Here is a 12,677-nt window from a genome sequence, read left to right on the forward strand (position 1 = left end):
CAGCGCCTTCAAGCCTGAGTGAGGCAGGAAGTTCATTTCTTCTGATAATGGGGCAATAAATTCTCTTTCTTTGAAAGATTCAGGTGTCCTGTGGCTGCTATCTCACTGTGAGTCCTTTCTTTAAAAAAGTATCTTACATAGCGTAGTTTCTATTTTAACATTTTGTTATAACCTAAAACTATATTTAGCACACTACTTAACACACCATAACTTTCTAGCACAACATATATAACATTCATTTGAATATTTACGAAAAGCCAATCATAAAACGTGCAATTTCTCACATGAAGAAAAGTTCCTCTCACCTCATACTCCTCCTTGAAGCCATAGCCCTGTCCCCTCTTCATCTGGGTGAAGAAACCAATCATAAAATACACATTTCTCACATCAGCCACGTGAAGAAAGGCTCCTCTCACCTCATACTCCTCCTTGAAGCCATAGCCCTGTCCCCTCTTCATCTGGGTGATGTGCTGCAGCAGGTCTGCCACGCGGATGGCGGGCTGGAACTGCCCCCGGGGGTAGGACATCTCCACGGGCTCGCAGCTGCGGTACGGGTGGGTCTGGATGGTCAGCGTGGGCTGGGCCAGCTCCCCGTGGCTGCTGTCTGTGGGGACACAGCGGGCACAACAAGCTCTCAGCTACCTGCTATTCCCAGTTTCACCCTCGCTCCGTTTATTTAACACCACCCCGCAGGGCGGCACGGGCAAAAGGAAGTAAAGAAATGAATAGAAAACACAGTTTTATCTAAAGTGCCAAGAAGGACTAAATCACGCTTGAATATCTTTTTTGTGTCAAGCAGACAAACCCAAAAAGACAGGGAGAGAGTGAACAGCCAGTCAAGCTAACAAGGAAATGGCACATCTCCACAGCAACTCCAACAGAGCTACTGTCTTCCCAAACCTGCAAAGAACATGGCTCAGAGATACATAGAGATGAGCAAGAGATCCAGGCAGGATTTGGGGTGTACAGCATGAGATCCAGGCAGGATTTGGGGTGTACAGCATGAGATAACTGAGAGGGACCCCCGTGAACAGCAAGCAAATGATTAGCATTTCAAATAAGTCAGGATGCTCAGGCAAAGTCAACTGTTCTGCTAGTTCGGGCCTAAAATTTTGTATGTCAATGACAATGATGTAATATTATCAGGAAAAAAAAATAAGCCAGCGTAAAAATATAGTTATCTTGTGTGCAGAAATTTAAATTTCAGATATGTAAACTTAATAGAAAAGCATGTCATTTTGAAAGAAGTGGATTTAAAGAAATCTATCCCTATGCAAATGGAATTGCAACTTCATATCCCAAGCAAAACTACGTACAACAAAATATTCCCAGTGAACTAAGAGAAAAGAAATAATAACTTCAATAACCAAACAATTGACTGTAACAATCTTTAACAACAGGAACTCAGACTAAATGAAAAATTCAATGACTTATCTAGCAGAGCTGTCCAAATTTAAGTATTTGGCCAAATATAGCAGTGTTTTTTCTAGGACTGCAGGGATCTGAGATGCTCGGCTCCTTTCACACATAGAACCTGCATCAACTCTTTCTGGCCTTACCCAAACCAAGGTATTACCAAGCAGAAAATGCATCTCCCTCAGATTGTTCACAAAAGCCCCTTGAGCTTCCACACACAGGGTTTGTTTCTTACAGCAAGTTCACTGACAAAGAGCTGAAACACCACCCCTTGAGAGCAACACTGCGGCCACGCTTTTAAAGGGATAAAGAATAAATAAATCAAATTGCAATTTCAGGGCGATTTCTGTGAGGCAGAAATAATCTTGGAATGCTCTTGTAAACACTGCTCTGCTTGAGAAACCACTGTGGTGTTTGGGCAGGGGCTGCCCGTGTCCCTGCTGCAAAGGTGGGCAGGAGCAGGGAGCTGAGGGCATCCCACCGTGTCCTCAGCACAGACATGGCAAACAGCAATTCAGCTGGCTTATTATTAGATTAGGGCACGATGTGAAAGCAGGGATATGCTCTGTTTGGTAGCTGCAGGACTGTGAGGAGATAGGAATGCCAGCAGTGGACACTGCCGCAGGGCAAGCTCATCAGCAGTGGGACATCAACACGGCTGGGGGATGAATTATCAGAGATGCTGAACACAGCCTGCTCTTCTGAAATAAATTAGCACAGTGATCATCTGCTTTGAAGATTAGACTCCTGAATTTAAGGATTTCTGAGTCCCAGGTTCTCATAAACACAGTCACATTCCCAGGACACACAGATTTACAGAACTACGGCTCAAGCAAAGCAACCCTCAAACACAAAATGTGAATAAATTTGGGATTTAAGGAAGAGTAACATCCAAAGCATTTGTATAATCATCCCTAATGCTCTGACTAATGACAGTGTGAGAACTCTGAACAGAGGGAATTTCAAGGCTTATTAATTCCCCTAGTTGGATTCGCTTTCCCAGTGCATCTTTGCTCCCCTATTCCCTATTAACCTCCTGTAATGAAAAGGAGAAGATTTTTATCGCGGACCATTTCCGACAGACGTACTATGCTTAATTTTCCATCATTAGGTTTAATACAAACCCAATTTCACAATTGGCTTCTCCGAGGAACCTGCAAGTAATGCCACATTTTTATCAGCCCCAATTAAAAAACATTACGAGATCCCAATTCAAGAGGGAGCCTTAAAACTAATGTGTGGTTCTGGTGCTAATTTGGGCAGGGCACATGCAGAGCACAGGCGACTTGTAAAATGGAGCTCAGATCAGCCAGCTGCTTTGCAGGCAATTACTAATTTCTCTCTTCATCAGTTCCTTTAATTCTGGTGTACTTGGCTCTCTTCTCAGGGTAATGTGTCACGGGGAGAGGTGAGAGCCAGGAAAATGGTGGCTCGTTCTTTCCAGATAGCTTCCCTTAAGGTAGGCACTCATGGTGTGGAGGTGGGACTAGAAGAAGGTGCTCAGCAGCAAAGAGGGGTCTGTCTCCGGCCTTTGAGTCCGTAGTGACAGCTGGTCTCTTTGGTCAATGAGATAAAAATTGGTGCAAGTCCCTCTGATTGCAGGAGCAGCTCTTGTGGCACAGAAGCTCAGAATGGTTTGGGCTTGGAAGGGGCCATCTCATTTCAATATCCCAGGCTGCTCCAAGCCCTGTTCAACCTACCTGGCCTTGGACACTTCCAGGGATCCAGGGGCAGCCATAGCTTCTCTGGGCACCCTGTGCCTCAGCAACCTCACAGGGAAGAATGCAAAGTGTGGTCTGTGGCAGCACCAAGCACTGTTTGTGTGCCTCACACAATCAGGTGATTCTGCTTGAAGAAAAGCACCACACAATGTGGGTCAACCCCTCTCCACCCTGGACACACAGCTGAAACTGCTCAGACCATCACCTCCTCCAGTCCTCTGTGACAAACACATCATGCATGGCACCTGAGCTACCTGCAAAAAAATCCCAACCCCAACAACAACAACAGCAGCGCTGGACTCTCAGTTACTCCCACCAGCATTTTATCTAGGCCAAGCAAAATGTAGAGGGGCTTTTCTGGACACAAATTGCTGTGTGTGAGCTGAGCTTAATGCTTCCATGTTCTGCTAATAAAGGCTGATGCAGGTTACACGTTGTTCCCTCTCCATGTAATCACCCCAGAGTGTGGAGCTAAGCGCGGTAATGAGGCGCGCGGCGAGACCGGCACCTCTCAGGATGTGTTTGCAGCAATTCTGTGAACAATTCAAAATGCAGCTGGGAGGGGAGGTGGCAGCAGACTAATCTCTCACTAGGACAGTCAACCAAAAGAGTCTTTGGAGGGCTGGCAAGCAGGCTTTGCTTTTCCTTCTGGGTGCAGCTGTAAAGCACATCTCATTCCTTTTGGCACCATTATTACTGGGAAAGACAACAAAGGTTCCAACAAAGTCAGGCTGCTGCTTTAATTGTTGCACTAAAGGCAAGTTAAAGAAGTTAAAGTAATTTTCCACAGTCCCTTTTCTCTGTCTGCTTCTCACAAACATTTCCCCCGTCCCCTGCAAATGAGAATGACTTTGCAGGACAAATTGGCCAAGACTTTGCACTAAGTTTTTGGCAGTGCCTATAAAGCATGAGTGCCTTTGGTGAGTTTTCAGTGAGAAAAGCAAAACAGAAAACTAGTTTTTGTTGTGCTTTTTTTTTTTTTTTTAATGGGAAAGTTGCAGGAAATAATTCACTCTAATACTCAGAAACTACTAAATGTGGAGGATCATGCATCAGGTGTTTTTTTAAATTATATTTATATACACATTTATCCTAGTCATATGTTCTTGTGGTTTTGATAGGAACACACCCCACCACATTTCACTGCACTCCAAAGATGGAATACCATTCCAAGAAATTATTCAAATTAAAACATTTCAGGAGGTGGTGATTCCATTCTGACCCCAAAAATTGTGGCAATGGTTAATTACCCTTGCTGACTAAACATTTCTTAATTGCAATTTGATTTTGCCTAGCTTCGATTGCAGGCACTGAATCTTATTATACCTTCTGTTAGATTAAAGAGCCCTCTGAGCATTTGTAATCCTGACCCATACAGGCACTGATCAAATCACTTCTTCAGCCTCTCTTTGATAAAGTAAATCAATTGAGAGCTTCTGAAGTCTCATTAGGGCAGGCTGCTCAGGGCTCCGCTTCCTTCCTAGAACAATCTCCAATTTTCCACAGTTCCATTTGTGCAGCTGTAAATAAGGCAGGTATTCTGCATGTGGCTGGGAACACGCTGTTGATGACAGGATTGCTTCTAAAATCAGCAGCTTGTGACAGCAAAGGGTGTTGCCAGCTTGTTTGTTAACCCTTTTCAGTGCCACTCTTATTCCACATATTAAGATGTCCTTTGCCAACTCAGATGTTTTGATTCTGGAAGATGGCGTTTTCATGAAGAAGTGTTCCCACCCACTAAGCCTAATTTTCTTTCTAACTCCCTGAATTTTCTACGATTTTAAAGTCTTTTACTATCAGAAGGAGATGAGCTTTAAAGTTCCTTCCAACCCAAACCATTCTGTGATCTGCTTGAGAGTTCACCTAACACCCTGAAATTTTGTAGAAGACAGTAAATTAGTGATTCCCTGTCTCTTACACAGTTTGGCGATTGGGAAACTCTTCAGGTATCTCAGCTCCTGTGTTTAGTGTGAAACTGCAGATAAGCAAATGTAACAATGCTGACCTCACATATTCTCAAATTCTCCCTGCCTATGAAATGGTGCTTTTTGTGAATGCCTTTGCAGGGGAAATAATCATGAACTTGCTGGAATCAACCCTGAGGTCTTAGTGTGCCCAGAAGTAACGGAGTCCAGCACACAGAGAGGAGCTGGAGCAGCGGTCACTTGAGTGGAATCTTCCCCCACCTGATGAGCAGCCCTGACAGTGAGTTATTATTGCTTGCCTGCTGCTGCACCCACCTTGTGTTCTGTACTTTTGTGCTTCTCAGGCAAGTAAAATAAATATGTTTGCCTCCACAGAAAAACTGATGAACTTCTCCATAAATGTCACAGATAAGATGAAGAGCAGCTGAGAAATTAGATTGCCAGTGTGGAAGTGGCTCTGTATGATCAGAGCCCTGTGCAACATCCCAGTGAGGCTGCTGGGAGGGGTCCTGCTCGCCCAGAGCACCTTTAGGGATTAAAGCTTTAGATGCTTTTATAGAGATCATTTGTTGTGTAAACACAGTTAGGCTGAGAAATTGATATCTGGGCACAGGGTATGATGTTGTCTCCTGACCAGAAAACTCAGCCATGCCTCTCACAACTAAAAGCAAACCTGCACTCCTGTGTCATCTTCTACACTGCAGAAGCTTCTCTCAAAACTTTTGCTTTAAGGTCCACAAATTCCTCCTGTGACTAAAATGACAGGGCTATCATATCTGCTTATATTCTTTATTCTCTTAGCCTTGGCAAGTGATAAGATGCGATACGACATCCTTTGCACAAAATAAATTATGTTTTGAGTGGTGTTTGTGATGGATTTAATTACACACAGAGCCAGTCTCTCCACACTAGAGCAAAGGCTGTCAATTCTTTGACATCTTCCGAGGGTGACTAGAGCATGGCTAATACCTCTTCCCTCTACACCAGGGATATGGTGCAAGATGAAAAATAATTTGCTTTTTTGTGTGTGTCAAGGCTTTATTATGTGATAAATACCCAGCTCTAATATTCTATCTACAATACCAACAGAGGTATGGCAAACTGAAGGCAAAACACCATTTATCTAATGATATCAACTGAGCTCTGGAAAGGCACAGTCCTTAACAAAGCCTTCTGACAGCAGGCTTGACAGAGCACAGAGGGTGCACCTTTCATTTCAAAGGCATGAAGAAGCCACATTTTAAAAAGTAGGTAATTTTTTTATAGATTCTAGAACTTTGTAAGAATTGCTTGGTTAACACCAAGCATAAGAGTATTCTAATCTTATAAGAGCATTCTAATAAGAATATTAAAGTATTCTAATATTATAAGTGTATTCTAGCATAAGAGTATTGTGATCTTATAGAAAACTATTACATACATTTTCTTCATCAGGTAACACAGAAGAAAACCCTGTTAAAGGTGCAAAGAAGATGCTTTGGTGAGGTGGGCAATGATTTGGGATTATTGGTATTTGGGATTATTTGGTAGAAATATAACTGTGAAGCTCTTTGGATGTGTGGAACTCACCAAGCCAATTCTGTCTTTGCCTCCTCAGTGAAAAGAGGCTGCCAGACCAACCCACCTTTCAGAGACATTCATTTACATCTGGAAAACAACTGGAAACTTCAAAACAGAACATGAAACTACAGGCCACTAAAGACTGGAAGAGAGTGGTTTCCAGTTCTGCAGGCAGGAAGAAATGTAAGAGAAATTCAGCTCAAGGCCCAGCCTGCCAAGGTCTGAACCTTTGGTGCTCACTCTGCTCCTGACAAACCCCAGCACAGAGAAATGCTGGGAAAACCTCTTCCACAGCTCCTTATTAGAGGCTAGCTTGGCCTGGAAGGCTTCTGATGCAACTGAGCAGGTCAAGCCATGGAATTTTTGAGCATCCATTGCATAAAAATCACTCATCCCACAGTAAAAATTCAGTGACAGAGGCACCTGCTACAGCAGCAATACTGGCTTCTTAACATCTTTGAGTTATTCAAAATAGGCTGGGGGTGCACACACAGCTGACAGATTGGGGTGGGCAAAAAAACTACAGGAGTCTAAAATCCATGGAAAATTTCTATGTCTTTCTAAGCACAGCCAGTTTTTTGTCTGAGTCTTTGTGTCAGAGAGCTCTCCGTGCTTGTTCTGCCCCTCTGCAGGCACTAAAATCCCTGTCCTGTCTGGAGGATCCTCATGAGCAGCTGGAACGAGAACAAGGCTCAGTGTCCTTTCCTGCTGCCAGGAGATGCCAAGGGAAGGACATGCTGGTTCCCCTGCAGAGATCCCCTGATGAGATCTCCTGAACACCTTCAAGAGCTGCTGGACTTGAATCTGTTCCCCAAAAATAATCCCTAAGGTTGTGCTACCTAACCTTCAAGTGAAAATCCACCTCAATTTATTTTTTAGTGTTAGATAATACTAAAAAATAGTGTTATCTAACACTATTCCCTTCTCCAGTAAGGATGTTTGAGCAAAACATTTAAAATGCAGACTTGTCCACAATTGGAAGAGAAAATGGCTTCACTAAAAACATTTATAAAAAAGCATTAATCAGGAATTGAGATAGAGGGAAATCCCAAATCTCCTGTATCTTCCATGTCACAGCCAAGCCTAGGGAGCCATGCAATACTGCAAATATAGAACATTTATTAGCAGAAAGCATAATAGATGGGAACAAACAGTACTGAATTGCAGGTACAGATATTGGTAGTGGTATGACTAATCCCTTTTCAAGATATGTTTTTCTTCCCAGGGAATTAATATTAATAAACATCAAAAATTAAACTTCTTTTGCTCATACAGCAACATCTAACATCTGATGGATTTGTCTGAGAAATCAGAATGCCAACGTTATAATTTGTCTGCAAGTCACAAGATAGAAATTTCTCCAATGTAAGGGGCTGTTTCACAGGCTGTTAAATTCAGGTGAAACTGGGACAGTGACCAGTCTGTGTAATTTATGTCTTTAAAGTGCTCTGTACTTAACTTCCCATGTGTAAAACATGGATATCAATTCTTACACAGATATAGTGCTTAGCAGAAATTTGAAATATTTTTGAATATATAGGCACAAGGCTGGTTAGATTCCTATTTCCTCTTTTTCATGTATAAAATTTTGAGTTTTAAAAGTTTTGGGGGCTTTTGCTGTGGCAGGAGAAGCACAGAGGGAACCTGTTCATTGCTCCTTGAGCTTCAGAGCACCACAAGCGCAGTTCATACCTTAATTCCATCAGGGCAGAGGGGGGAAAACAGGTCCCACAAAGAATGGCCAGGCTTTTCCAGATGGAAAACACCAGACTAAGAGAGTTTGATATCTTCCATCAAACAGCAGCTCAGGGCCTTGTTTCTAAAGTACAGCCAAAAGAGAAACCTGCCTTTAGGCTTTTCTGCTGATGACACTGAGCCTCTGGAAGTGAGAGCAAACCTTCTGGGAAATGGACACCTTTCCTTCCCCACCTCTTTCAGAGGCCCCATTCCTTGCCATCAGCATTTTGGCAGGCAGCAGGATGGATGTGTGAGTTGTGGCAGCCCCTCCAAGCCTCTGTGCCAAGTGACAACCAAGGAACAGCCACTGGTTGTCACTTCTTGCAGGTCTAACTGTGGCCCTTCCCCATGTTCTGAGTGATGCTTGAAGCAGTCAGGGCAGATTACTGTGTCTGCAAGGAACATTCATTGTGGATAATCCAAAAGGATAAATCCCACTGGTTAGATTCTGATCAGCCACACATCATCTTTCTGCTCCATAGAGAAAGAATTCATAAATCAGAAAATCAGAGAGGTTTGGGTGAGAAGGGAACTCAAAGCCCATCCAGTTCCACCCCTTATCAGGGGCAGGGACACCTTCCACTGTCCCAGGCTGCTCCCAGCCCTGTCCAACCTGGCCTGGAACACCTCCAGTGATCCAGGGGCAGCCACAGCTGCTCCGGACACCCTGTGCCAGGGCCTGCCCACCCTCACAGGGCAGACTTCCTTTTTGATATCTGATAGAGCCACAAAACAGCCTCTGCCTCTCAGGACCTTTGTTATCTCTCAAATCCATACCTGACCGCCTGAAAGATTTAGCATTTAACTCGCAGCATCCACAGAATCAGGTGGAGCCACTTCCCAAAACCCAGCCAAGAATTTCTCCAAATAACCTTTATCCAGGCAACTTCACCCAAAACTGCAGGCCCCCACCTGCTGCACATGTGCAAATCCTCACTTAAATGTGCCACCCTTGAGGCAGTTCCAGCTGAGCCTCACACACAGCACAGGGGGGTGGTTTTAAATGGAAACAGGGTAATTCAGAGTAGATACAAAGAAGAAACTGTCTATAAAAAGGTACAGGTGGCCCAGAGGGGTGGAAGATGCCCAATGCCTGGAAAGTTCCAGGTGAGGTTGGATGGGGCTCTGAGCAATCTGGTCCATAGGAAAGTGCTCCTGCCCATGGCCTAGAGAGCTTTTAAAGATCCTTCCAACCTAAACCATTCTGTGGTTCTGTGTCAGCTGCACAGGCACAACAAGCTGCAGGAGTCAGAACTAAGCCTAAGGCAAGGCAGCGAGTGGGAAAGGGGCCCAGAACCCCAAATCTCATGGACAAAAAAACCCAATATATGTCACCATGGTATTTTCTGAAAAATCCCTTCTCCAGGATTTCTTCTCCTGGCAAGATGAGAAGCCTCAGCTTCTCCATGTTTTGCTGCTCAAGAATGTGGTCTGGAGATTGTTTATCCAAACATGTGAATTATTTTTAATTAATGACCAATCATGATCCAGTTGTGTCAGATTCTGAGGAGTCAGTCACGGGTTTTTATTATTCATTCTTGTTAAACCTTCTGATGTATCCTTTCTCTTTCTTTAGTATAGATATAATATAATATAATATAATATAATGTAATGTAATATAATATAATATAATATAATATATTATAATATAATATATAAATCAGCCTTCTGAGAACCTGTAGTCAAATTCTCATCTCTCACCTCGTCCTGGGAACCCTCACAAGCACCACAACCATATCCTTGAAAAAATGACTAAACCTTAATTTCTGAATTTTTCTTTCCTTTGAAATCAATTAACAGCAATAACAAAACACAAATGAAACAAAAGTTTTCTGATCAATCCATGAGCACAGGATTAATTCTGATTTTGGAAGCCAAACACTTCAGAGTGTTATTTTCATTTCACAGAGAGTGTGTTTGCTCTCCAGCTCAGCCCAGCACACCATACCTGTCCTCTTACCTAACAGCGTGGTCGATGGGACGGTGTCTGATGAAACTTTGAGATGGAATTCCGTTCACCCACACGAATTCAATGGAAATCAACAGAGGATCAACAGGAAAAGAAAAGTTACAGAAAATGAAAACAAGGTTAGCTGTGCCTCGCACTCGGAAGCCTCGGTCTGTTATAGGTTATATTGGGTAATGTACAAAAGCAAAGAAAATTTAGGAATGAAAGAAAAGTCTGGCACTAGTACCTGAGTAGTAGGAATTCAACATAGATTTGCTCTGAAGGGTTTTGCTTTGGACAGAAAATGAACAAGGAGAGGGTGATGCTAGGTAGGAAAGACATAAGGAAAAGACTTTAGACATATATTAAGAGAGAGAAAGAGAACAGGGAGAATGTTCCTCAAAGAACACAGTAATATGGGATATATAAGGCTTATCAAAATGAATTATATTTTTCATTTCAACATGCATATTACATTTATTACATTGTCATCATGATGGATTTTCTTTAATATAAGCACTCCAGACCCCAAATATAGGATTATAGTTACTGTAAATCAATGTGTTCCTAAATAGGATACACACAGGGCTACATTCATAGGTCTATATTCTAAATGCTCTTTTTTTTTTTAAACCAAAAGAACAAACTTAGGGTTTTGTCTCTAAGAGGAAATTCCTCAAAAATGACCCCCAGAATACAAACTACAGAGAATCAGTATTGACAGTAAAATAAACCTACTCAAACACAATGTACCACAAAAATACACAGATGGGGAAGCAATTTTTTGGTTAAAACATTACAACATTACAAGGGACTTGTTCTTCAACCCAGGACTGTTCATAGCAAATCCTATAATCCCTTCCCCTGTGATCTGGGTTCTGTCAAGCATCCTTGCCTTCCCCCATTACAGCATTAACTTTCTCTGGACAAGAATCTACAAATTTCCATGTTAATCAAATATTTTTTAAAAGGAGGAAGGGCTCAACATCTTCGTGGTAGATTCTTGTCTTGATAGCAAATTTATGAGGCTGGTTTACACCTACAGCAGCAAACATGCACATTCTTATGGTAATCCATCACTTTTGAAGGCATATTCTTTTGTTATCACTCTGCATTCACTCTCAGAGTTACAGGCATTTATATATCTCCTCCTCAGAATGTTGGGAAACAAGCTAATACAAATCTCAGTACATCAGAAAGATGACAACAGATAACACAGGAAAAACTATTCCATAGCCCAACAGAAGTAGATAAAACTCAGTGTACATCAAAGTAATTTCAGAACCAATTTTTTGTAGCTATGGAGCAAACATTGCTTTAAAATTTCAAGTTATTCTATGGGGACAACCAAAGAAGTCACTGGTCTAGGGAGGTCCATAAAATCAGAATTACTCCTGAGCAGTTTATAATCATCTGGTTCATGAACTCACTCTCATTCTGCATTCTCACACCTTATTTTCAGACCTACATGACTTGGAAACACATTAAAACAATCCAATTCCTCTCTGCTAGAGCTCTGCCCCAGCTGCCTCAAGTCACAAAGTTCCTCTGCTCTGGGGCCTCTTGCACTTTGCCAGCCTAAATCAGACCCTGCTCTCACCACACTGAGGGCATGGCTATGGTACAGATAACATCAAATAAGATCTAAACACATCAATTGGTTTGCCCAGGGCAAGGCCACACTCAGGGCTTGGGGCAGGACTCAAGTTTTTCTGGAATTTGGGAGTGTGAAATAACTCCTAGAGCCATGCTGCCCTTCCAGAGCTGCTGAGGATGGATTTCCAAATAAACACCTCATGTCAGTGAGTTTTATTAAAGATGTTACCAACTGAAGTTTATGACATGAATTGTGTTTGTGACAAGGGGATGTGACTTTTAAATTCATATTAAAAAGAGGGAAAAAACTCCAAAAAACCCCAAAAAACCAAGAAAAAACCCAACCCAAAACCAAAACAAATTAAAAACTAAACAAAAAAAAAAACTAAACCAAAACAAAAATCCCCCAAAACCCACCAACACAAAAGAGAAGTTTCTTAAAACTTTGGAGAACTTGTTTCTGAAATCAGTCAGGGTGTATAATGAGATGTATACACAGGGCTGCTTTCTAACTAGCATTTCTCACAGGCACTTGGGTCTGTAATCAAAGGAAACATGTCCAGAGAGGATTTCACATCAGGGTTGAGATTAAGACTTCATTAAAAATTCTCTTTGTGCTCCCTGGAGTGGCACGTGAGGCCACACAGATCCCTCCAGTCATGCAGAGTGGTGAAGGCTCCTTCCTATTCTGAAAATTATTCTTTAATTTTTATAATATTTCCTAAACTAGCAAACCCCACAAGAATCCCATGGAAGCCAGTAAAAGGGAATTTA

The 12,677-nt window shown here is 42.3% G+C and overlaps 1 protein-coding gene across 6 annotated transcripts in view; it reads right to left on the minus strand.

Annotated features, from left to right (window-relative positions):
* The window catches only part of PTPRT (protein tyrosine phosphatase receptor type T), a 477,440-nt gene that overhangs the window by 41,325 nt on the left and 423,438 nt on the right, over positions 1-12,677 (minus strand). For 3 of the 6 annotated variants that reach the window (XM_054274912.1, XM_054274911.1, XM_054274916.1), the window contains 3 exons: positions 10,555-10,632; positions 10,320-10,355; positions 417-604 (listed from right to left, as the gene is read on the minus strand). In XM_054274912.1, coding sequence (XP_054130887.1) covers positions 417-604; positions 10,320-10,355; positions 10,555-10,632 — 302 coding nt within the window. The remainder of the gene's footprint in view (positions 1-416; positions 605-10,319; positions 10,356-10,554; positions 10,633-12,677) is intronic. The other 3 variants (XM_054274915.1, XM_054274914.1, XM_054274913.1) reach the window with 2 other exon arrangements.

Source organism: Melozone crissalis, unplaced genomic scaffold (assembly GCF_028551555.1).
Source record: "Melozone crissalis strain CALT ecotype California unplaced genomic scaffold, PUWL_Pcris_2 ptg000017l_1, whole genome shotgun sequence".
Taxonomy (NCBI): Eukaryota; Metazoa; Chordata; class Aves; order Passeriformes; family Passerellidae; genus Melozone; species Melozone crissalis.